Source organism: Cebus imitator, unplaced genomic scaffold (assembly GCF_001604975.1).
Source record: "Cebus imitator isolate Cc_AM_T3 unplaced genomic scaffold, Cebus_imitator-1.0 Scaffold529, whole genome shotgun sequence".
Classification (NCBI taxonomy): domain Eukaryota; kingdom Metazoa; phylum Chordata; class Mammalia; order Primates; family Cebidae; genus Cebus; species Cebus imitator.
The window spans coordinates 1060967-1086941 of record NW_016107844.1 but is presented as its reverse complement, the minus strand read 5'-3'; the positions used below and the strand labels follow the sequence as shown (position 1 = coordinate 1086941).

The 25975-nt window shown below is 46.3% G+C and overlaps 1 protein-coding gene across 1 annotated transcript in view; it reads left to right on the top strand.

Annotated features, from left to right (window-relative positions):
- XXYLT1 (xyloside xylosyltransferase 1) overlaps positions 1 to 25975 on the top strand; it is a 189741-nt gene that overhangs the window by 29643 nt on the left and 134123 nt on the right. Inside the window, exon 2 of the mRNA XM_017514598.2 lies at positions 16184 to 16331. Within this exon, the coding sequence (XP_017370087.1) occupies positions 16184 to 16331 (148 nt within the window). The remainder of the gene's footprint in view (positions 1 to 16183; positions 16332 to 25975) is intronic.

Sequence of the window (25975 nt, the reverse complement as noted above, 5' to 3'; positions counted from 1 at the left end):
TCCCTCTGTTGCCCAGACTGGAGTTCAGTGGCATGATCTAGGCTCACTGCAACCTCCACCACCCAGGTTGAAGCTATTCTCCTGCCTCAGCCCCCCTAGTTAGCTGGGATTACAGGTGCACGCCACCATGCCCGGCTAATATTTATATTTTTAGTAGAGACGGGGTTTCACCATGTTGGCCAGGCTGGTCTCAACTTCCTGACCTCAGGTGATCCACCCGCCTCAGCCTCCCAAAGTGCTGGGATTACAGGCGTGAACCACTGCGCCCAGCCTGTTTTAGTGTCTTTAGAAGCATGTTTTGCAAATAGGTACTCCATGTTAAGCATGAAGAGTGTCGAAGGAATCTTCTAGGTGGGCCCTGGGCAGCCCCCAGCAGAGGTGGAATCCAGGGGCTGAATGTGACAGGAGGAAGGGCCTGGAACTACCTTCCCGTGGAGCATTGTGGAGCCAGGTGGCTCTTTTTGAGACAGAGTCTTACTCTGTCACCCAGGCTGGAGTGCGGTGGTGAGATCTTGGCTCATGGCAAACTCTACCTCCCAGGCTCAAGCGATCCCCCAGCCTCCTCTTGAGTAATACCACCACACTGGGCTACACCACGCCTGGCTAATTTTTTGTGTTTTTGGTAGAGACAGAGTTTTGCCATGATTCCCAGACTGGTCTCGAACTCCTGAGCTCAGACCATCCACCTGCCTCGGCCTCCCAAAGTGCTGGGATTACAGGCATGAGCCGCTGTACCTGCCCTTGCCAGTTAGCTCTTATTCATGCCTACAGTATCTTGGCACTGTCTAAATACGGACCGGATTCTTTTCTCTAATCTAGGTGTTCTTGTATGGAAACACTTCCTAACCGTTGGGATGGAGTAATGACAATGTCAGCTGTCCTTTATTGAGCTTTCATTATGTTCTTCCTAAGAGCCTTGTGAGACAGTCACATGACTCCCATTGTGCGGAGGAGTTAGGGTGTTGAAGTACTTGGACCGGGGTTGCCAGGTGACTAGGTGGCATCTTAGCATCTGAACCCCAGACTGTGTTTTCATAATCAGTTCATTCTTGAGTCTTGGGAGGTACGGACTCCTCATCAATGTGGTGATTCCAGCCTAAATGTTGCGCCCACTCAGCTGAGATGATGACTGTAGGAGATGAGCCTGTCAGCCCATTGATAGACATTTCTGCTGACGGCCTGCTTTCTCGCTGAGTCCAGATGTTGTTGCAAAATCCTTCCTACCTGTGCTCCAGGCAGCCACTCGGGACAGGTTGAAACCTATTTGTAGTTCCCGCAGGAGGTGGATTCAGCATTGGCAGGAGCACTGGGATTACTGGACTTGGGTAAAGTTTGCCTGAGCTTTGTGATGTCACCTTCACCTCCAACAGCTGTGCTAGGGGATGATCTCTGTCTGAGCACAGGGAGGAGATGGGCAGACCCCTGGCCTCCGGCTGACCTGTGGCATTGCAGTCTGTGGCCAGAGGAGCTGCTGTTCTTCAAGCAGGCCTTGGGCTTTCCTGGAAACCTGGCATCTTTCCGTACTTGGGGCCAGCCCTTGCCATTTTCCTTCTTGGCTCCAGGACTGTGGCTGCGACCTGACTCCCCGTGGGGCAGGCCAAGTGATAAAATGAGTTTTTTCCACCAAACGGAGCTAAAGTCTTGGCCTGACTTTATATCCCCAGTGAGCATTTAGAGGAGTTGTGGCCTGGCTCTCAGGCATCTCAGTGCCAGTGAGCACAGGCCTGGGTGGCAAAGATGCCTGCTTCTGCCTGGCACCAGACTCTGTCTGCCATGACCAATGCTTCAGCCTTCCTGTGTCACAAGTGTTGAGTGTGCTGTGCATGGTAGAATATGAGGCAAGCTTCACCTCTTTCCCCCCTCCCTACACTGTCCCTTTTGAAAGAGATGAGCCTTTCCAGAGTCTTTCTTTTTTTCGAGATGGCATCTCGCTTTGTGGCCCAGGCTGGAGTGCAGTGGCAGGACCTCGGCTCACTGCAACCTCCACCTCCTGGGTTTAAGCGATTCTCCTGCCTCAGCCTCTCAAGTAGCTGGGACTACAGGCGCATGTCACCATGCCCACCAATTTTTTTTTTTTGGTATTTTTAATAGGGATGGTGTTTCACCATGTTGGCCAGGATGGTCATGATCTCTTGACCTCATGATCTGCTTACCTCGGTCTCCCAGAGTGCTGGGATTATAGGCGTGAGCCATCGCGGCAGCCTCCAAAGTCTTTTATAGCATACAGCACTTTCTCAGTTACATATTTTCGTTCGAACAACAAAGTACTGTTTGAGGACACCTTCGGCTAAAAAGAAACCTCAGTCATTACTGAATTTAGATGCAGAATTAATTAAAAATAAAAGTAGGCAAAGAAATTTAACACAGATTTCATCATTATTTCTGGGGCAGGATATTCCTGAGGCGGGATATTTCTGGGGTAGGATATTCCTGTATAAGTGTGGCATAGTCTTATAAAAAAGACTTTTAAAGATGACTAACAAAAGGAAGGTTAGTAAATGGCTACAAATATATGATTATAGGCTGGTGAAGAAACCAACTACGAGAAGTGTCAGTCGGTGATTTAAAAAACACCACCACCACCCATCTGCCTTCATGATATGAGCATGGATTCTTGTGGGTTGGGATGACATTTCCGATGCCAACATTCTACATAAATTCACAGGGAAGTGTATCTAACACATCTTACACAGCTGGTGAGGAGGATGGGCTCTGGGTGACTCAGCTTGACTCCAGGCTTGATAAAGGCATTGCTGTTGAGGCACATGAAGGATTTGAAGAGAAATTATTTTGTAAGCTGGGTATGGGAAAACATAGTTTTTTTTTTATAATTAACAGGATTTTTATTTATTTTATTTATTTATTTATTTGAGATGGAGTTTCCCTGTTGTTGCCTAGGCTGGACTGGAGTACAATGGCGCGTTCTTGGCTCACCACAACCTCCGCCTCCTGGGTCCAAGCAGTTCTCCTGCCTCACCCTTTGGAGTAGCTGGGATTACAGGCCTGTGCCACCACGCCTGGCTTATTTTGTATTTTCAGTAGAGACGAGGTTTCTCCATGTTGATCAGGCTGGTTTCAAACTCCCGACCTCGGATGATCTGCCCGCCTTGGCCTCCCAAAGTGCTGGGATTATAGGCATGAGCCACTGTGCCCGGCTGAGAATTTTTATTTTAATTATGTGTATGTAAACAAATTAATAAAACCTACAAGTCCTGCTCTGACTTTTTTGCCTACATTCCTAAAAATCATATATTCTAAATAGGCATTAACCATTGTTTTGGGTGTTCTCATTGGCTGATTGCCTTCAGTATGGGAGTCATCTTATATTCCTGGTTTCCCAGGTTGCGTGTTCTTCCTGTAGCTCTTGAGGTGGGGGACTTGAAAGGGACGAGGGGAGGGCAGAGGCGTGGCCTTTTCTCTGTCCCGCCCCTCTCATTTCCTCTCTTCACTTTTGCTTTGCTGCCCCCTGCCCCACTGCCGGGCATCAGCCCCTGGTCTGGGCAAAGGCCTCCAGAGTATGACAGATGCCACCTTGTCCTTGGGAAGATTAGTTTGCAAACCTGTTTTGGTCTTTGGGAGGCCGGGATATTTTGATTCATACTTGCAGTGTCTGCGGTTTGCCTCTTGCTGCATAAAGCCTATTCCATGAAATGTTCTCATTTATCTTTAAGCAGATTTATTTTATGAAATATTCATGGGTGCAGGCTTCGCAGCACGGCATTTGGAACAATGTACTGAGTACAGTTTGTCCTCATAAGTCTATTAATGCTGATGGGATGCAGTTGTCGCCTGTGAAGCTTTGGGGTGAGATGGGGCCAGTAGGGAGTGAGCGGGCTGAGGATAGCTCTCTATCTTTCTTAGTTTGGCTGTAACAGCCCTGAGCTGCATGTATGTCTGCACAGATCCAGTCCTTCTTCCTTAGTGAAAGCAGAGGCCTCCCTTCCTGCAAGCGCCCTCTTGTCAGCTTCCAGCTTCTAGGCATAGTTTGGAGGTGTAATGAGGCTCAGAGGGAAAAGCTGGTTTAGGAGTTAAAAACTGATCTGTGAGGAGAGGGCATTTAGGGCACTGGGAGGAGGCTGAATACTAACACTTAGGAATAAGTACCATGTGGCAACCCCTGGGCTGAGTGTGTGTTCCAGATAGTCTTGACAGACACCACAGGAAGGATGTGTTGTCATTCCTGTATTACCCACGAAGAAATTGAGGCTCAGAGAGGTTTAGTTCCTTGCCCAAAGGCAGTTCACTTCTTTTAGCAAACCTGTGTGGATGGCCTGTCATGTGGCCAGTGGCTGGGTACGGGGCACAGAGCAGTCACGGGCTCTGGCTACAAGGAGTGCCCCATGCAGCAGATAGAGAAACAGGGCCCTGTAAAGTGAGTGAGACAGGGTAAGTGGAGCCCCCATGTGATGCAGGGCGTTAGGAAGGGCATGGTGAATTGTGGAAGGCTGTGGGAAGGCTGGAGGGAGGATCAGAAAACTGGATAGGATCTTAGCAGGCAGATGGGAGCTGGGAGAGGTAATTACAGATGGTGGGAAGAGCAAGTACAGGTATAGAAGGATGTAGGTCATAATGTAGATCATATAGGGGTGGCCAGTAGATGGGAGGCTGGTTCAGTTCTGCCCAGTCACAGAGCAGGGGAGGGCAGGAGAGGTAGCCAGAATCATAACTGCAGGGGCTTGCAAACCTTGCTAGAGGATTTGGACGGTAACTAAGGGCAGTGAAGAGTCACTGGAGGTTTCGAAGCTAAGGAGAGAGAAAAATGAATTTCTATATTTGGAAAACAATTCTGGAGGTGTAACAGAAGCTGGAACGGGGCAGTGGGGAAGGCAGGAGGTAGGGAAACCTGTCAGAGAAGTCACGGGGCAGGGCTGAGAGGAAGTGGAGTGGGTGTGGGAATGAGAAACGTAATTTGAGATTTCTGTTGGGGAACAGCAGGAACTGGTCTGGATTCTGTATCTGAAAAAAAGTATATATATTTAAAAAACCCAACAGTGGCGCACACCTGTAATCCCAGCACTTTGGGAGGCTGAGGCGGGTGGATCACCTGAGGTCAGGAGTTCGAGACCAGCCTGACCAACATAGTGAAACCTCATCTCTGCTAAATATAAAAAAATTAGCCGGGCTTGGTGATGCATGCCTGTAATCTCAGCTACTTGGAAGGCTGAGGCAGGAGAATCACTTAAATCCGGGAGGCGGAGGTTGCAGTGAGCTTAGACTGCATCGTCGCACTGCAGCTTGGGCAATGAGTGAAACTCTGCCTCAAAAAAAAAAAAAAAAAAAAGAGAAGTGTGAAGATAATTTTTAAAAGGCTTTTATAATGCGATAAAAAATTTAAAGTGCTACATAAAACAAGTTTTAGGGAATGATGAGGACCAATGTGGTATAAAAGATTTTTTAAGTTTAGGCCGGAGGTGGAGTAAGATGGCCAAATAGCAGCCTCCACCGCCTGGGCGCAGTGGCTCATACCTGTAATCTCAGCACTTTGGGAGGCCAAGGTGGGTGGATCATGAGGTCAAGAGATCGAGACCATCCTGCCAACGTGGTGAAACCCTGTCTCTACTAAAAATACAAAAATTAGCTGGGAGTGGTGGCACGTGCCTGTAGTTCTAGCTACTTGGGAGGCTGAGGCAGGAGAATTGCTTGAACCTGGGAGGCAGAGGTTACAATAAGCCAAAATCATGCCTCTGCACTCCAGCCCGGACGACAGAGTGAGACTCTGTCTGAAAAAAAAAAGACTTTGGAAAGGCTCAACTCATCCTCCTTACAGGAACACCAAATTTGACAACTATTTACACAAAATAAGCACCTTTATGAGCACCAAAAATCAGGTGAGCAATCACAGTACCTGGTTTTATCTTCACATTACCTGAAAGAGGCACTGAAGCGGGTAGGAAAGATGGTGTTGATCACTGACTCCATCCCTGTGGCCGTGGCGACATGGTGCCAAGAGAGAACCTGTGTCACGGGGGAAGGGAGAGTGCAGCGGTGGTGGGACTTTGCATTGGAACTCATTGCTGCCAACAGTGGGCAGACCTCAGCCAGTGCCCACAGAGGGAGCATTTAGACCAGCCTAGCCAGAGGAGAATCGCCCATCTCAGCAGTCAGAACCTGAGTTCCAGCAAGCCTTGTCACCATAGGTTCAAGTGCTCTGGCGTTCTAAATAAACCAGGCCACAAGGACTGCAACACCTGTAATCCCAGCACTTTGGGAGTCAAGTTCCAGTGCTGTGCTGGGCTGAGAGCCAGTGGACTTGTGGGGTACATGACCTAGTGAGACACCAGCTAGGGTGGCTAAGGGATAGCTTGCATCCCCCACCCCCAGACCCAGGCAGCGCAGCTCACAGCTCCAAAAGAGACACCCTCCTTCTGTTAGAAGACAGGAGAGAGAAGAATAACAAGGACTTTGTCCTGCAGCTTGGGTACCAGCTCAGTCATGCCAGGATAAGGCACCAGGCAAGAGTCGTGAGGCCCCCCTTCCATGCCCTAGCTCTTAGATGACATTTCAAGACACCCTGAGCCAGAAGGGAACCTACTGCCTTGAAGGGAGGTACCCAGTCATGGCAGGATTTATCACTTGCTGACTAAAGCGCCCCTGGGCCCTGAATAATCAGTAGTGGTAACCAGGTAGTACGTTCCGTGGGACTTGGGTGAGACTCTGAGACCTGCTGGCTTCAGATATGATCCATTACATTCACAGCCGTGGCGGCTATGAGGAGAGACCCACTCTGCTTGAGTAGTGGAGAGGGAAGAATAAAGGGGACTTTGTCTTGCAGCTTACATACCAGCTCAGACATAGTGAGGAAAAGCACCAGCTGGGCCCTTGGGGTCCCCAGTTCCAGGCCTTGGCTCTTGGGTAGCATTTCTAGACCTATCCCAGCCTAGAGGGGAGCTCACTGAAAGCTCTGACTGGACCTGGGGTAGGTCCTGAAGAGAGTCCCAGGACTGGCAGGATTCACCACAAGCTGACTGAAGAGTCCTTGGGCATTAAATAAACATTGGTGGCGCCCTGGCAGTACTCTCTATGGGCCTGTGATGATAGTGGACACAGGGAGAGAGTCCTCTGCCTGGGGAAAGAGGAGGGAAGAGTGGGAAGGACTTTATCTTGTGGTTTTGGTGCCAGCTTAGCTGCAGTAGAATAGAGCACCAGTTAGATTTCTGGGGTTTCTGATAGCAGGCCCTGGCTGACAGGTAGCGTCTTTGGACCTGCCTGGGGCCTAAGAGAACTCACTACCCTTAAGGGAAGGACACAAGCCTGGCAATCTTTGCCACCTGCTAATTATAGGGCCCTAGGGCCTTGAGTGAACATCGATAGTAGTCAGGTGGTGGTTACAGCAGGCCTTGGGCAAAACCCAGTTCTGTGCTGGCTTCAAATCTGTCCAAATGCAGTCACAGTGGTGGTAGTGACAGGGGTGTCACCTCTCCCCAAGCAGCTCAGCCAGAGAGAGAGATTGCATTCATTTGGGAGACAGGGAACAGAACAAGAGTCTGCCTGGTAATTCAGAGAATTCTTCCCGATGTGATCTAGGACCACTAAGGTGGTACACCTGTGAATCTGCAGGACGCACAGTATTGCTCGGCTTGGTGTGCCCCGTAATGCACATACAGCTGCAGTGACCAAAAACTTAGACCACAACACCCAAGTCCTTTGAATACCTGAAAAGCCGCCCAAGAAGGATGAGGTCAAACAAGCCCAGACTGCAAAGACTACAATAAACACCTAACTCTTCAATGGCCAGACACCAACAAACATCCACTAGCATCAAGACCATCCAGGAAAATAGGACCTCACCAAATGAACTAAATAAGGCACCAGGGGCCAGTCTTGGAGAATCAGAGGTATGTGATCTTTCAGACAGAGAATTCAAAATAGTTGTTTTGAGGAAACTCAAATTCAAGATAGCACAGAGAAGAAATTCAGAATCCTATTGGATAAATTTAACAAACAAATTGAAATAATTAAAAACAAGCAGAAATTCTGGAGCTGAAAAATGCAACTGACATACTGAAGAATGTATAAGAATCTCTTAATAGTAGAACTAATCAAGTAGAAGAAAGAAATAGTAAGTTTTAAGAGGCTATTTGAAAGTACACAATTTGCCGCTTGGCGTGTGGCTCGCCGTGATCGTATAGTGGTTAGTACTCTGCATTGTGAAAATACACAATTAGTGGCGGGAGGATGGCTTGAGCCTGGGAGGCAGAGGCTGCAGTGAGGCAAGATTGTGCCATTGCACTCTAGCCTGGATGACAGACACTGTCTCAAAAAAAAAAAAAAAAAAAAAAAAAAAAAAAAAAAAAAAAAAAAAAAAAAAAAAGCAAGAAAAGCAAGCAAGCAAGAAAGAACAGTCAGGGGAGACAAAAGAAAGAAAAAAAGAATGAAGCATGCATACAAGATCTGGAAAATAGTCTCAGTGGGGCAAATCTAAGAGCTACTGACCTTAAAGAGGAGGTAGAGAGAGAGACAGGAGTAGAAAATTTATTTAAAGGGATAGTAACAGAGAACTTCCCAAACCTAGAGAAAGATATAAATATTCAAGTACAGGAAGGTTATAGAACACCAACCAGATTTACCCCAAGAAGTCTACCTCAAGACATTAAATATCAAACTCTCAAAAGTCAAAAATAAAGAGAAGATCCTAAAAATGGCAAGATAAAAGAAACAAATAACATAAAATGGACCTCCAATACATCTGGCAGCAGACTTTTTGGTGAAAACCTTACAGGCCAGGAGAGAGTGGCATGACATTTGAAGTGTTGAAGGGAAAAAACTTAAATAGCATATAGGGCAAAAATGTACATCAGGCTGGGCACAGTGGCTCACACCTGTAATCCTAGCACTTGGGAGGCCAAGGTGAGTGAACTAGTTGAATTCAGGAGTTCCAGACCAGCCTGGCCAACATGGTGAAATCCCGTCTCTACTAAAAATACAAAAATTAGCTGGCCATAGTGGCAGGCACCTGTAATCCCAACTACTTGGGAGGCTGAGGCAGAACAATCACTGGAACCTGGGAGGCAGAGGTTGCAGTGAGCTGAGATCTTGCCACTGCACTCCAGCCTGGGCAACAGAGTGAGACTCTATCTGAAAAAAAAAAATATTCAAACATGAAGGAGAAATAAAGACTTTCTGAGACAAATAAAAAGTGATGGATTTCATCAATACCCAACCTGTACTACCAGAAATGCTAAAGGGATTTCTTCAATCTGAAATAAAAGGATGTTAATGAGCAATAAGAAATCATCTGCAGGTGAAAAGTTCACTGGTAGTAGTAAGTGCAGAGAAAAACACAGACTGTTAAAACACTGTAATTGCAGTGTGTATCTTCTCATATCTTAAGTACAAACATAAAAAGATAAACCAATAAAAACAATAATGTGTCAAGGCATAGATAGTTCAGTAAGATATAAATAGAAACAACAAAAAGTTAAAAAGTGAGGAGGTGAACTCTAGACTTTATTACTTTTCTTTTTGGTTGTTTTTTCATATGTTTATGTAATCAGTGTTAATTTGTCATCAGTTTAAAATAATGTGTTCTAAAATATTATTTGCAAGTCTCATGGCAACCCCAAGTCTAAAAACATACAATAGGTATGAAAAATTGAAAAAGGAAAAAGCATGAAAATAAAACATAACACCAGAGAAAATCACCTTCACTAAAAGGAAGACAGGAAGGAAGGAAAGAAGGAAGAGAAGACCAGAAAACAGCTAGAAAACAAATAACAAAATGGCAAGAGTCAGTCCTTGCTTATCAGTAATAACATCGAATGTAAATGGACTGAACTCTCCAATCAAAAGATAAAGAATGGATGGATATATTCTTTTTAAGACCCAATGATCTGTTGCCCACAAGAAACATTTTATTTATAAAAACACACATAGACTGAAAATAAAGGTATAGGAAAAGATATTTCATGCCAATGAAAATCAAAAAGAAGCAGAAGTAGCTATACTTATGTCAGATAAATCAATTTCAAGAAAAAATATACAAAGAGACAAGGATATTGTATAGTGATAAAGGGGTCAGTTCGCAAAAAGATATAACAGTTATATATGCACCCAACACTGGTGCACTCACATATAAAGCAAATATTATTAGACCTAAAGAGGGAGATAGACCCCAATATAATGATAGCTGGAGACCTCAACATCTCACTTTCAGTATTGGACAGATATTACAAACAGAAAATCAACAAAGAAACATCAGACTTAATCCGCACTATAGATGAAATGGAACTAATAGATACCTACAGAACATTTCATTGAAGAGTTGCAGAATACACATTCTTCTGCTCAGCACATGGATCATTCTCAATGATAGTCCATATGCCAGGTTGCAAAACAAGTCTTAAAACATTCCAAAAAATTGAAATAATATCAAGTATCTTCTCTGACTACAATAGAATAAAACTAGAAATTAATAATGAGGAATTGTGGAAACTATAGAAACACATGGAAACTGAACAATATGCCTCTGAATGACCAGTGGGTCAATGAAGAGATTAAGAAAGAAATTGAAAAATTTCTGTAAACAAATGATAAGGAAAACACAACATACCAAACCCTATGGAATACAGCAAAACAGTACTAAGAGAAGTTTATGGTTACAAATGCCTACATCAAAAAAGAAGAAAAAGTTCAAATAAACAACCTAATGATGTGTTTTAAAGAACTAGAAAAGCAAGAGCAAACCAAACCCAAAGTTAGAAGAAAAGGAATAATAAAGAATAATAAGGATCAGAGCAGAAATACATGAAATTGAAACAAAGATAACAATACAAAAGATCAATGAAATGTAAAGTTGGTTTTTTGAAAAGATAAACAAAATTGACAAACCTTTAGCCAGACTAAGAAAAAAAGAGAGAAGACCCAAATAAAATCAGAGATGAAAAAGGAGATATTACAATTGATACTGCACAAATTCAAAGGATCATTAGTGGCTACTGTGAACAACAACATACCAATAAATTGAAAACCTAGAAGAAATGGATAAGTTTTTAGACACATACAACCTACTAAGATAGAATCATGAAGAAATCCAAAACCTGAACAGACCAAAAACAAGTAACGAGATCAAAGCCATAATAAAAAGTCTCTCAGCAAAGAAAAGCCAAGGACACAATGGCTTCACTGCTAAGTTCTACCATTTAAAGAAGAACTAATACCAACCCTACTCAAACTAGTCTGAAAAGCAGAGGAGGGAATACTTCTAAACTCATTATATGAGGCCAGAATTACCCTCATATAATGAGGGTAATTACCAAAAACCAGACAGACACATCAGTAAGAGAAAACTACAGGCCAGTACCCCTGCCGAACATTGATGCAAAAATTCTCAACAAAATGCTAACAAACTAAATTCAGCAGTACATTAAAAAAAATCATTCATCATAACCAAGTGGAATTTACCCCAGGGATACAAGAATGATTCAACATACAGAAACCAATCAGCGTGATACATCGTATCAACAAAATGAAGGACAAAAATGATATGATCATTTTAACTGATGCTGAAAAAGTATTTGATAAATCTTAACATTCTTTCATGATAAAAATCCTCAAAAAACTGAGTATAGAGGGAACATAATATAATGAAAGCGGTATGCAACAGACCCACCGTGAACATCATATTGAATGGGGAAAAACTGAAAGCCTTTCCTCTAAGATCTGAAACAAGGATGTCCACTATGTTGAATAGCAACATAGTACTGGCAATCCTAGCTAGAGCATTCAGACAAGAGAAGGAAATAAAGGGTATCCAAATGGGAAAGGAAAAAGTCAAGTTATCCTTGTTTGCAGATGATATGACCTTATATTTAGAAAAACCTAGACTCCACCAAAAAACTATTAGAACTAATCAATACATTCAGTAAAGTTTCAGGATTTAACAAATTCAACATACAAAAATCATTAATATTTCTATATGCCAACAATGAACAATCTGAAAAAGGAATCAAGAAAGTAATTCCATTTATAATTGCTACAAGTAAAATAAAATACCTAGGAATTAACCAAACAAGTGAAATTTCTCTAGTATGGAAACGATGAAACACCGATGCAAGAAACTGAAGAGGACACCAAAAAATGGAAAGATATGCCATATTCGTGGATTGGAAGAACTGATACTGTTAAACTGTCCATGCTACCCAAAGCAACCTACAAATTCAATACAGTCGCCATCAAAATACCAGTGATGTTCTTCACAGAAAGAGGAAAAAAATCCTAAAATTTATATGGAACCACAAAAGACCCAGATAGCCAAAGCTATCTTGAACAGAAAGAACAAAACTGGTGGAATCATATTACATAACTTCAAATTATACTACAGAGTTATAGTAACCAAAACAGCATGGTTCCGGCATACAAACACACATAGACCAATGCAGCAGAATGTAGAACCCAGGAATAAACAATGAACTCATATTTGACAAAGGTTCCAAGAACATGCACTGGGGAAAGGACAATCTATTTAATAAACGGAGCTGGGGAAACTGGATATTCTTATGCAGAAGAATGCATCTAGACCTAGCTCTCTTGACATATACAAAAATCAAATCAAAGTGGATTAAAGACTTAAATCTAAGACCTCAAAATATGAAGCTACCAAAAGAAAATATTGGGGAAACTCTCCAGGACATTGGATTTGGCAAAGATTTTTTGAGTAATACACCACAGGCATTGGCAATCAAAGTAAAAATGGACAAATGGGACCACAGCCAGTTAAAAAGCTTCTGCACAGTGAGGGAGACAATCAGCAAAGTGAAGAAAGAGTCCAGAGAATGGGAGAAAATGTTTGCAAACTGTCCATCTGATAAGGGGTTGATAACCAGAATGTATAAGGGGCTCCAACAACTCTGTAGGAAAAAATCTAATAATCCAATTAAAAATTGGGCAAGGCCAGGTGCTAGCAGCTCACGCCTGTAATCCCAGCACTTTGGGAGGCCGAGGCAGGTGGATCACAAGGTCAGGAGTTGAACACCAGTTTGGCCAACATAGTGAAACACTGCCTCTACTAAAAAAATGAAAAAAATTAGCCAGATGTGGTGGTGTAATCCCAGCTACTTGGGAGGCTGAGGCAGGAGAATCGCATGAACTGGGAGGCAGAGGTTGCAGTGAGCCGAGATCCATTTCACTCCAGCCTGGGTGGCAATGCGAGACTCTTGTCTCAAAAAATAGAAATTGGGCAAAAGATCTGGATAGATGTTTCTCCAAAGAAGACATACAAATGACAAACAGCTATATGAAAAGGTACTCAACATCACTGACCAGCATAGAAATGGAAATCAAAACTACAATGAGACATCTCACTCCAGTTAAAGTGGCATTTATCCAAAAGGCATATAACAAATGCTGGTGAGGATGCAGAGAAAAGGGAACCTCCATATACTGTTGGTGGGAATTAAGTTAGTACAGTCACTATGGAGAAGAGTTTGGCAGCTCCTCAAAAAACTGAAAATAGACTTACCATATGATCCAGCAATCCCACTGCTAGATATATACCCAAAAGAAAGGAAATAAGTGTATTGAAGAGATATCTGCACTCCCATGTTTCTTGCAGCACTATTCATGATAGCCAAGATTTGGAAGCAGCCTAATTTTCCATCAACTGATGAATGGAAAAGAAAGCAGGACATATATACAACAGAGCACTGTTCAGCCACAGGTAAGAATGAGATCCTGTCATTTGCAACAACGGTGATGGGACCATAGGTCATTTTGGTTAGTGGCATAAGCCAGGCACAGAAAGACAAACTTTGTATGTCCTTATCTGTGGGAGGTAAAAATTAAAACCGTTGAACTCATGGAGATAGAGATTAGAATGATGGTTATCAGGGGCTGGGCAGAGAAGTGGAGTGAGTTGGGGGAGGGGGAGATGGTGAATGAATACAAAAAAAATATTTGAAAAGAATAAGACCTAGTATTTGCTACCACAACAGGGTGACTACCGTAAAAAATAGTTTAATTATACATTTTCAAATAACTAAAATAATTGGATTGTTTGTGACACAAAGGATAAATGCTTGAGGTGACGGATACCTCACTTACCTTGATGTATTATGCGTTGTATGCTTGTATGAAAATATCTCATATACTCTATAAATATACATATGTACTCTGTATTCACAAAAATAAAAAATAAAAAGTTTTGCTAAGTTTAATAGTGTTTTATAAATTAAGAGAGACCCAAGAATAAATGGAAATGTGAACTAAAAGAGATATAGGTTAATAAAAAATGTAAGAGAAATAAGCTGCATGAGAGATACAGGCCAGTTGCAGTGGCTCACGTCTGTAATCCCAGCACTTTGGGAGGCTGAGGTGGGTGGATCACCTGAGGTCAGGAGTTTGAGACCAGCCTCGCCAACATGGTGAAACCTCGTCTCTACTAAAAATACAAAAATTAGCCGGGCATGGGTGGGCGCCTGTAATCCCAGCTACTTGGGAGGCTGAGGCAGGAGAATCACTTGAACCCGGGAGGTGGAGGTTGCAGTGAGCTAGGATCACGCCACTGTATTCCAGCCTGGGTGACAAGAGTGAAACTCCATCTCAAAAAAAAAAAAAAGATCCATATATAAGAATATATAAGAAATAAGGGAAATATAGGTCAAAAGCAGACAGAGTGGTTTACAGGGCCACGACAGCCAGAGGTTCTGGACGTGCAGGTAGTGCAGGCAACACCGTGAGACTGGGTGGGCAGGTGGACGGAAAGGGCAAAGGTGAGTGATGGAGTGGAGCCCACCTGTTGGAGAACTTCTTGGGCTCCACTCACAACTGTCTATTCTGCTGGCAGGCCAAGTGACAGTGTAAACCAGGCAGTCAGGGGTTCATGTGGCTTCACCTTTTGCTGCTGGCACCTGTTCAGGTGGGCTCTTGGTAGTTGATGAGGTGGTGGCTGAGCAGCCAGGATTCAGTGTGGCAGGTTTGCCCTGTCACCTGCCAGAGAAGATGGTGGTGGGAGGTGGCGCTTGCAGAACTCTTAGGAGCACTGAGGAAGGAGAAGGAGGAACATCCAGCCTTCTGGCTTGAGTGCCTCCTGTGTGTAGTAGAATGATCTAGATCCTGTGGGGGGCACATGGAGCAACAGGAAGAACTTGTAAGACGTGTGGAAAGAGCACATAATCATCTGGTATCACGTGTGAAGCTGGGGCTACGTATGGCCATACTTCTCATCTTCTGGAATAGTGTTAGACAAGAAACCCACCTCAGGATCCCATTAGTACTCGTCTCCTCTAACTGCGGGTTGAGTGATCTCTTTGTCCTTTGTTGGTTGCTGTTAAGGAATGAGGATGCGTTTATAGTGGAAAGACTGAGGGGCTGAGAATCTGGAGGCCAGAGTCAAGTTCTGACCGCATTTATTATCTGTGTGACTTGGTGCAAGTAACCTGAGTGTCTGTGTCCTTATTCATAATTTGGAGGCTATAATAGTGACGTCTGCCTCACAGAAGTCCTAGGTTGTCATGGGAATCAGTGTGTGTATGTGACAGTGTTTCATAAATTGCAAAGCTCTGCCGTAGCTGATGATACCTCTAGACTTCTAAGTGCTTTGAGGAAAGTGTACCTGGTTACTCTGTGTACTTCTTACAGTGCCTCCAAAGTGTCAGTGATACTCAAAAAATGCTGGTTGAATTAAATGAGTTTACCGCAGCACTGAGCATTTTCCGGGTTCCAATTTCCAGTGGCCAGACTCTCTCCATGTTCACAATGTTGGATAGGGGAGGTAGAGCGGGGTTATTGGACTGGCCTGTGGAACAGACACAGTGGCCACAGGAGGTAGTGATGCCTGGCACAGTGTTAGCCATGCAACATGATGCGGATCACACGTTCTCACACGGTTTACAGTTGCTGGGCACAGAGCTACCTTCAGGGTGGTCCAGCTTGAAGTTCAAAAGCAGGAAGCAGACCAGGGGCTGTTTCCATTTCCTGTCTTCCTACTTCTCTCCCACTGCACACCCTGTACATGCGTGCCTGCACACCACTCCTCACACAGTGTCCCCGTCCACTTAGTGTGGCCTAAACTCTTGACTTCTGGTTCTCATTTCCTTAATTCTCTGTTGCTACCCCCAGCCCCATTCCCTGCATATGGACCCTGGAGAGGCACTGTCTGCCTCTGCCTCTGTGGGCCAGGTGTTGGGTATCGAGCTTGCAGTGAGAAGAACTGGTTTGCTGAGTCTTGGTTTTCTTGTACCTGCTACAGGTCATCTTCCACGACGTTGCTGTGCTGACGGACAAGCTCTTCCCCGTCGTAGAGGCCATGCAGAAGCACTTCAGCGCTGGCTCGGGGACCTACTACAGCGACTCCATCTTCTTCCTCTCGGTTGCCATGCATCAGATCATGCCCAAAGGTAACCTGGGCTTCCAGGAGCAGCAGCCCCTGGGTGTCTGGCTTTTGCATTCATTTCCCTGGTTCCAACACTGCCTATGCCCTGTATCAGAGAGAATAGCTTCACTGAACATGAGAGAGGGGATGAGGGAGCCAGCCAAGCCCTTTGTACCACAGAGCTTCCTACACCAAGAATCAACTCACAGTTCAGCATGGCTGGGGAAGCCTCAAGAAACTTACAGCCATCGAATGGGAAGCAAACACATCCTTCTTCACATAGCGGCAGCAAGGAGAAGTGCCAAGCAAAAGGGGGAAAAGCCCCGTATGTAACCATCAGATCTCACGGGAGCTGACTCATTAGCATGAGGACAGCAGGAGGGTAACTGCCCCCACGATTAAATTACTCCCACCAGGTTCCCCCCTCACCACAAGTGGGGAATTTGGGAACTACAATTCAAGATGAGATTTGAGTGAGGACACAGCCAAACCATATCAACAAGTTTCTGGCCACAGTGAGCCATGACCTGAGTTTCTTGGGGGTGAGAAGGGGTGTTTGGAGCTTTGGAGTAGCAGTTATCTGAACTGTGGCTGGTTGGCTTTTACAGACCAGGCAGATCCTGGTAGCTCAGGGGACAGCTGGGCATATGGTGAAGGCCTGCTCCTCTGCCCCAGCAGATAGAAGTGAAAAAGAACGTGCTTGGTGAACCAGGAATTCAGGAGTTAAGGGTGGAAGCCCAGTTCCTGTTGGCAGGTTGTCCTACCGCAGGGAAAAGCAAGCCTACCCATTCTTGCTGGGACTTGGCAGGCAAGTTCCAGCACCATGGAGGCCTCTGAGTGTCCTCTTTGTTGTGAGGCAAGGGCTCGGGGGCTTCATTGGGTGGGAGGCTGAAGAAGACAGGAGATGAGCTCACCGACAGGGTCTAGGGTGAAGAGCTAGCATTGGTGATCCTTTGCAGCTCTGTCAGCTCACCCAGCGCTTCTGCCTGTCCTGTAGGGTTACAGGTAAAGCCGAGGCATTGCAAGACCTGCCCAGGGTTATGCAGCCTTTTAAGCGGCAGAGCCAAGGTTGGAACCTGCTTCTCCAAACAGTTACTTCTACCCCATCAGGTGCCCCGTACGGATCTCTTGGACAGGCCCAGTACAGGGGCTGTGGGTGGCTTAGACTTGAGAAGGACGTGGTTCTGTTTTAGATTCTAGCGTGCAGACAGATGTGGGTGTTGCTCATGGCTGAGCCACTTTGTCTGTTTTGGCCTCCTCAGTTTCCCCACCTGTAGAATGAGGGGCTTTAGCAGTAAGCTGATTCAACTTGCATTCTGAAGAGCCCAGGGCTTGTAGGACTCCCCCTCGGGGTTTCTGTATTCTAGGGAGCCAGAGGGAGGCGGCATACCTGACCTCCCTTCACCTCCCTCCCTCCTGCCTCTTTCCCTCTGTCAGCTGTTAGGTCTCTGCTCATCGTGTGCTCAACTCTGGGCCAGGCTGCGCTTTGGACTACCCAGAGGAAGGTAGAACACAGCTCCTGTGGTTTGTCAGGAAAGAGAAAATACTTCTGCGTCCAGCTATAGGAGAGCCAGGCAAAGAATTGTGTAGGGACCGATGACAAGAATTAGGGAGCTCCCAGGCTACCCTGGGAGAGGGTGAGAATGATGCCAGGAAGGTGCTCTGACCCTCTCTGACTCAGCCCTGCCCAAGAGCCTGGCATAGCTCATGGGGGTGATGTCTGCAGAGAAAAGGCTTTGGCCAGAGCTTTGCAGTTGATGCAGTAAATGGATGCGATTATTGGTGGTCCTCCAGGCATGGTCCCCCCATCTGAGGGGCTTGCATCCGGTGCTGGGGACGGAGTTGTTTCAGATGTGCCTCCAGCCGACCCAAACACCCAGTCTTTTCTTGGGTTCTTTAGGGGAGTGATAATGTGCTTTCAGCAATTTATTTTTACCTTTGGCCCAAATCCTATTCCTAAGAAAAGAGTTATTAGGAGCTACTAAAATTTGATAGTCGTAAAATAAAATGAGCAGTCCTTGAGTTTCCTGTGGCGTCTGGGGCGTGTCCTGCCGGGAAGTCTGGCCTGGCATACTTGGCAGCCCTGGGGAGTTCCTACCGCGCAGATCATTTGGAATTCCTGCAATTTTTGGAAGGACACTTTGTTTTCAGACATGATTTGTGCTGTCCTGAGTTTGTCGTGATTCTTAACTGCTGCCTTGTTTGCATTCATTGTTTCTTAATCATAGAAATGAGTGTTGTTTGTGCTTTGGTTGATGGTTTTGTTCTGGTGTAATTGCTGCATTCTTGCTACTTTGGCTGTTCTCTTTCACAGCATTTTTCTCCAGGAAAGTGAGAATGGGGTGTGGGTAGAGCCTGAGCCCTTGGTCTCACCCAGGAGGGCTAGGTCAGAAAAACCTGTGCTCCTTTGAGTTCCTCCTGGGGGTCCTGTCTGGTGTTTGCCCCAGAAATCCATAAAAAAAAAAAAGGATATCTGAAAACAACGTTAAAGTAGAAAAAAGTGATCTCTTTGCTGCTATATAAATATCATCATTATTCTTTTTTTTTTTTTTTTTTTTTTTTTTGAGATGGAGTTTCTCTCTTATCGCCCAGGCTGGAGTGCAGTGGTGCAGTCTTAGCTCACTGCAACCTCCGCCTTCTGAGTTCAAGAGATTCTCCTGCCTCAGCCTCCCTAGTAGCTGGGATTACAGGCATGCGCCACCACACCTGGCTAATTTTTATGTTTTTAGTAGAGATGAAGTTTCACCACGTTGGCCAGGCTGGTCTCGAACTCCTGGACCTCAGGTGAGCTGCCAGCTTTTGCAAAGTGCTGGGATTACAGGCATGAGCCACCATGCCCAGCCATCATTAATTCTTTATCTTCTTTATATTCCCAACATGCAGCTTTTAAAAAATTTAGACAAAGCAGGAGTTATGCTGTATATTCAAATCATTCCAAGTCTTTTTTTATAGATCAAGATTTGAAATTGAATCTTCATTTCAACCCCCCAGAATGAAAGAAATTGTACAAATGAAACTATGTCATGATTTTTTCAGTTAATAGCTCACGTCCCCATTTTCTATATAATTATAGTCTTTGAAAATGTTTCGAATGGTTTTATTGAGTAGATGAACCTCAGTTCACTTTCTTATTTCCCTGTTCTTAGCAAGCTAGATGCGTTCTGTTTTCTCTAATATCATTAACTATGTGATGGATATCCACATGCATACAGATTATTTTCTCTAATTAGGATTCTTTCCTGTGATAACTCCCAAGGTGTAATTAGTGGGCCAGAGGTTACCCTTCTAAGGCCAGCGTGTGTCAGCCCCCAGCTGCCCAGGTTATCCACTCACACAGGTGAGGCTCAGTTTTCAAGCCTGCTAATGTCTGCACAGTTCTAAGCCTGTTAGCGTCTGACTGCTCACGTGGACCACCTCAGGCTGCCACAAAAGAGCTTTGAGACAGTGGCTGTCCCCACTGGACAGGAAAGGAAAGGGAGGAGCTGAGAGGTTAGGCCACTTCTCCGAGTTCTGCAGTGATCTGCATCCTCCCTGCTGCTTGGAGTTCTCAGTCTGAAGCTTATGCCCATTCTGATATCCGGACCTGGACACCCAGCCTCGTACACATACACAGCCCCGTGAAGCTTACAGGACTTGGCCTCCTTGCCTACCTTCTGGGCCCTGTGTCACGCCCTGCAGAGGGGACCTGGCTGGGAAGGTGTTGGGCTGGTCACACCCATGCATTTTGTCGTGGTCACCCCCTTGGAGCAGCACTGCCCAGAGCCACATCTGAGCAGGGGCCTCAGGAAGAACCAAGGGGCCCTGCCAGGCAGGATGTGCTGGCTGGGATTTTGGTCAGAGCTTGTTTTTCTCTTCGCTGCTTGTTGGGGGTCACATGCAGATTGACCTGGCTGGCCCTGCTGCTCATGCTTGCCTGCCTGTGTGCCCTCCACAGAGACACAGGCACTCCCTGCTCTTCACCCACATCCACGGGGCTTTGATTTCCGTTTGTCTGTGGTGTTGGGTTTGTCGCCACTGGAAGCATCTTATGCAATGGAAAAGAAAACATTTTTTGCACCACTGGAGCTGGAGAGAGCCAAGGGCAACTCCTCCAGGACTGCCAGCTTCCCCTCCTATGTCACACGGCCTGAGGCGTTGTCAGCTCCAGCCCAGCAGCGTGGGCTGTGCTGCGGTGCATGCTCTGTGGTCGTGGTGGGCTCTCCCTGAGCGGGTCAGGCAGGCCTCCAGATCAGCAGCAGGGCCCCAGGCTGGCCAGAGGCCCCCCAGGAGACTCTCCTGTCATCCCCATGCATCCTTGGAAGGCTCTCCTGTCCTGCGGTCAATCCTTTGTCAGTCCTCAACCTATGCCAAGCACTGCTGTTTGCAGGACATGGTGCTGGCCACCCTGGGTGTCTCAGAGAGGTTTGCTGGGCTGCCGCTTCATGGGCTTATGTCAGTGGGGCAGGTGGCATGGTCCAGCAATGAGGGCAAACAACATGAAGAGCCACTCAATGCTGAGGGCATCAGAAGAGGACAGGTCACAGGCATTTGCAGGAAGAAGGAAGGCTTCCGGAGGAGGTGGCTGTAAAATTTTCTCCAAGTTGCCTTGTTTTTGATGACCTTGATAGTTTTGAGAAATGCTGGTCAGCTGTTTTGCAGAGTGTTTCCCACTTAGGATTTATATGATGTTCTTCTCATCATCAGACTGGGGTTATGGTATTTTGGGAAGTTATGGGAGGAATGCACAGAGGAGATGTGCTGTTTCCCTCACGTCATATCAGTGACACATCACATCATATCAAGGGGACATGGTTTATCACTGTTCCTGTTGATCTTGATCACGGGGCTGAAGAAGTGTTTATCAGGTTTCTCCATTGTAAATTACTCTTTTCCCCCTTGCTATACTATACTCTTTGGAAGGAAGTCACTATGTGTGGTCCATGCTTAAAGAACGTGGATAGTCACTTTTCAAAGGTCACATGTCCCTTGCTTGGGCCCCATCACACACATCCTGCTGGTAGAGTCTGCCTCCTTACAAGTGCCACTGGCCATGGCCATGGGAGCCCAGAGATTTTGAAGTACTGCTTCACCATTCCATTCGATAGACTCCATTGTACTGCATGGGGCCGTGCATGGCTGTGTCTGATCGTCCCTTGATGTCCAGTGTTGGGAGCACTGAGGCAGGCAGGTCTGAGCAGGCTAAAAGGGGATTAGTGAATCAGAGTAGGAGTCCAGGCTTAGGATCAGGCAGAGCTAGGTGCCAGCTGCAGCACTGTGACTCCCAAGGTCAAGGCTTTGATCTTGGGAGGTTACTTAAAAGAGGCCATATGGTATTATGGTTAAGAGCATGGACCTGGCCTGGTGTGGTGACTCACGCCTGTAATCCTAGCACTTTGGGAGGCCGAGGTGGGCAGATCACTGGAGGTCAGGAATTTGAGACCATCCTGGCTAACATGGTGAAATCCTGTCTCTACTAAAAATACAAAAAATTAGCCGGGTGTGATGGCAGGTGCTTGTAGTCCCAGCGACTCAGGAGGCTGAGGCAGGAGAATCACTTTAACCCGGAGGCAGAAGTTGCAATGAGCCAAGATCGCACCATTGCACTCCAGCCTGGGAGACAGAGCAAGACTCTGCCTCCAAAAAAAAAAAAAAAGAGGATATGCCCTGGAACCAGTGTGCCTGGGTTCATGGCAGCCCCATCACTGACTAGCTATGAGGCTCTGGCCAAGTTACTGAACTTCTCGAGGCCTTGGTTTTCCCACTGGCAAATGGAGGTAACAGCTATTCATGTGTCACGGGGTTGTTGTGAGAATGGAATGAGTCAGTGTGTGTCACTGCCTTAGAACAGTGCATGGAGCATGGTAGGTTCCCTAAGTGTTAGCTTGGCTCCTCTCTGGATGTCAGCGTCCTCATCTGTAAAGTGGGGATAGTATAGTTCTGGTTTGAGAGAATTAAGATGGTACTTAGCGCTGTGCCTGGCACATTGTAAAGATGGTACTTGGCGCTGTGCCTGGCACATTGTAAGTACACAGGAGTTGTCAGCTGTTTCAGAGGCAATGTGAATCCTGCCTCCAAACGGCACCAAGAGTGTGGGGCTACAATTATTCACAGACTCTTAGACCACCCACTTTTGCCTTTTGGGAAGAGCTTCTGATAGGGGATAAGCAAATTCTCTGCAAGACATGTCACCTCTTGCACCTCATGTGATAATTGCTCATTCTGGCCTGCCTTCCTTTCAGGGTCATGTGAGCTAGAAATAAAGTAATGCTGCTGGCCAGGCGCGGTGGCTTACACTTGTAATCCCAGCACTTTGGGAGGTGATGGATCACCTGAGGTCAGGAGTTCAAGACCAGCCTGGACAACACATCCTATCTCTACCAAAAAAAAAAAAAAAAAGAAAATTAGCTGGATGTGGTGGTGAATGCCTGTAATCCCAGCTACTCAGGAGGCTGAGGAGGGAGAATCACTTGAACCCAGGAGGCGGAGGTTGCAGTGAGCCTAGATCGTACCACTGCATTCCAGCTGGGGCAACAGTGAGACTCCATGTCAAAAAAAAAAAAAAAAAGTAATGCTGCCAAAAGTTCTTCGTGTCTCCTTCCACCCTTCCCCTTCCCCGCCAGCTCCCAGAATCAGGGTTTCTGAAATCTCCATAACATCTAGCGTGTGATTACCACCATCAGCCCCAGCCTGCTGTGTTTCCTAAGAAGATCTATGTGGGTAAAAAGGGCAGACAATGCAAGCCGTTATAAAATCCCTCAAAAGGTAGGATTTGTGCCCAAGCCTTCTCTGCCCACATCTCTTGAAGCCTAGTGTGATGCTTGCCATTGTAGAAAAGAACAGCAAAGCCAGCTGGCAGCAAATTAGGGTGGCCCCATCCAGCTCCCCTGGCATCCTGGGTGTTATCACTCCTGAGAGTCCTTATTTCAATGTCTGTCATGGAGCCTTTTTGTCTTGAGGCTGCAGGCAGATGGTTGGACTCTTTCAAAGACATTTTGGGTCAGTGTTGCTGGGTGGCAAAGGCTGGTGTAATATTCAGGTAATTGACGCGGGGTGCTTTCATAGCCTAGGTTCACAGGCCTACATGAGAAAGAATTGAGGCAGGGCCAGAATGTTTGCCAGCTGGGGGCAAAACCCAAATGGGAAATTCTAGACTGGCAGCTCCCTCCTTTGCTCTCTCCCTCCCTCCCCTCTTCCCTCCCTCCCTCCCTCCCTCCCTTTATCTCTTTTTCCCTTCCCTCCCTCCCTTCCTTCCGTGAAACACTGAGGTGTGTGGCCTTTTACAGAAAGCCTTTAAAATACCATTTTTTCTTTGTTCTTTAAGTAAAATTTGACAAATGTAGTAAAAGCCATATTTAGTTTTTATTTCTTTGTTCTGTACTTTTTGTACTTTTACTCACTGCCATGGGAGGTCTTTAGTGTTCTCTACTGTTCTTTTAGATCGATTTCATAAAACAGGAGGTTTTGAGGCTGGTTTATTGAACTTCATAACTTTGTTCAGTTTGAAACCAAATCAGGAAACTGTTCAATGATCAATGTTTGATCGGTCATCATGAGGCAAACATGTTTCTATGGGAGCGTTCCTGCAGGGGGATGTGTGTGCGTTTTGGAACCTGGGGTACGGTAGATGAGGACTGGAGATCCCAGGGCAGCCTCTTCTCTGCCCCTTCCCCCATCAGCCTCAGCACCAGGAGAAAGCAGACACAAGGGCCCCCCTACAATTGTGGATGCCGTATTTAGATGGTCTTCCAGCCTCTGAGATCCTGACTGTGAAAGGTGCTAAGGGCGCCTGCTAGTTCCATTGTTAGTCCTGTGGCCCCTGCTTGTTTCAGGAAGAAGTGGCTTGAGGATAGACAGGGGTGGGAGTTGGATTCGTGTGGACACGGGTGGGGTCAGCAGGCCTGGGAGTGAGTTCTCACTCTGCTCCTTAGTATCATGGTTGGCTGATGTAGGGGAGAGGGAGAGCCTCCTCCCTCCCTGATTCTGGCGCATAGGAGGGTGAAATAGCATCTGAGTCCAGGACTCTGTTTACTAGTGAGCATGCTCCCATGCACATACGTGGCTTTCCTTCTTTCTGGAGTTTTTTCTTAGTCCTGAGGCAGGAGAAGTGAACTGTAACGGGGCTGGCCTCTGCAGAGCTGGGGAAGGGACACTGCTTTCCGCTCTCTCCTCTGCCTCTCACACAAACCGGGCTGGAGGAGACTCAGGTCTCTCTCAGACTTTGCACCTAAGCCACATTCTCTAACCTGGTTTACCAGAGCGTTCTGTGTCGCACCCCAGTGATGCAGGTAATAAAGTGGCTTTTGAATCATCCACCTGCGATTGCTGCTAATGTTTTGGTCTCAGAAACCAAATAACATCTGGTATTACCTAAGCCCCTCGTGACTCCTAACAGAGATCTTGAGTGAACTGCCTGGCTTCTCTGAGCAGCATTCCTGGTTTGTAAAATGGAGATAGTGACCATATAGGCCTCACTGGGGTTGTGGGGAGGACTGGCTGAAACACTGTGTGAGATATCTCACGGGGCCTGGTACTGAGAGACGCTTGGTAAGTGTTAGAGAGTATTAGTATTGGTACATTTCCTCTTAGAGGGTCGAGTACATATCAGCAACCCAAAAGCTCTGATAAGCACTGCAGTAAAAAACATGTAGCTTTGTGTAACCAGCATCGCTGAAACACGATTGACCACAGAATGCCCTAATACCTATTCACATTCTGAGAGCTGGTTGCTCCACAGTACTCGCTTTAGAACTGCTGCCCTCAAGTAAGGGTAATAAATAACACTTGTGTGGCTCTCTCTGTTGGGGTGCGGGTGTTGGCAGGAGATCCTCAACTTGTAGCGAAAGCCATCTCGTATCAGTCTTTCCCTGCCCCTGCGGCACGGCCAATAGAGCATGTCATTGGGTGTGGCACTTTGATTATTCACTTAATTATTCACTTACTTGGTTGTATTTCCTGAGCAGATTTGAAATAGCTTTGGGTTTGCCTTCGACCCAAAGGCACTGGGAGGACTTTCTCTGGATCATGAATTGTGGTGGGGGCCTTGGGGACAGAGTTGTTGAAGACGAGGTATGTGTCTGGCAGGTTTTGGGATGAAACTGTTCCACCTGAGGTCATCAGGCATTGCTCAGAGTCTCATAAGGAGCATGTAACCTAGACCCCCGCATGTGCAGTTGACTATAGGGTTTGTGCTCCTTTGAGAATCTGATGCCTCCCCTGCTGATCTGATGGAAAGCGGAGCACAGGCGGTGATGCTCAAGCTCTGCCTCCTACCTCCTGCTGTGCGGCCGGTTCCTAACTGGAACAGGACTCGCACCTGTTCCCATGGGGTTTGGGGACCGCCTCAAAAGACTCACTGTCTTCTGAAGGGCTGTCCTGGGAAACTGGAAGCCGGCCTGTTCTGTGTGTCCCCAAAAGGCCACACCAGGTACAGCTGATCAGAATTTAACTCTGCTACCCTGTTTCTGTGAGCCCATGGGCAAGATCCTTTTCTTCCCAATGGCAGGTCCTCCTACCCAATCCCATCATCCTATCCCATCTGATCCTGCAGTCCTGGCTTCAGCCCCCACTGCGCCCTCACTCATCCTGCTGTGGCCACCCCCGATTCCTGCTCCCTCCACCTGGGCCACTCTCCCTGTGGCATTCCCGTGGCTTGCCCCCTTCCCCCTGCAGCTCTTTGTGCAATGAAGCCAT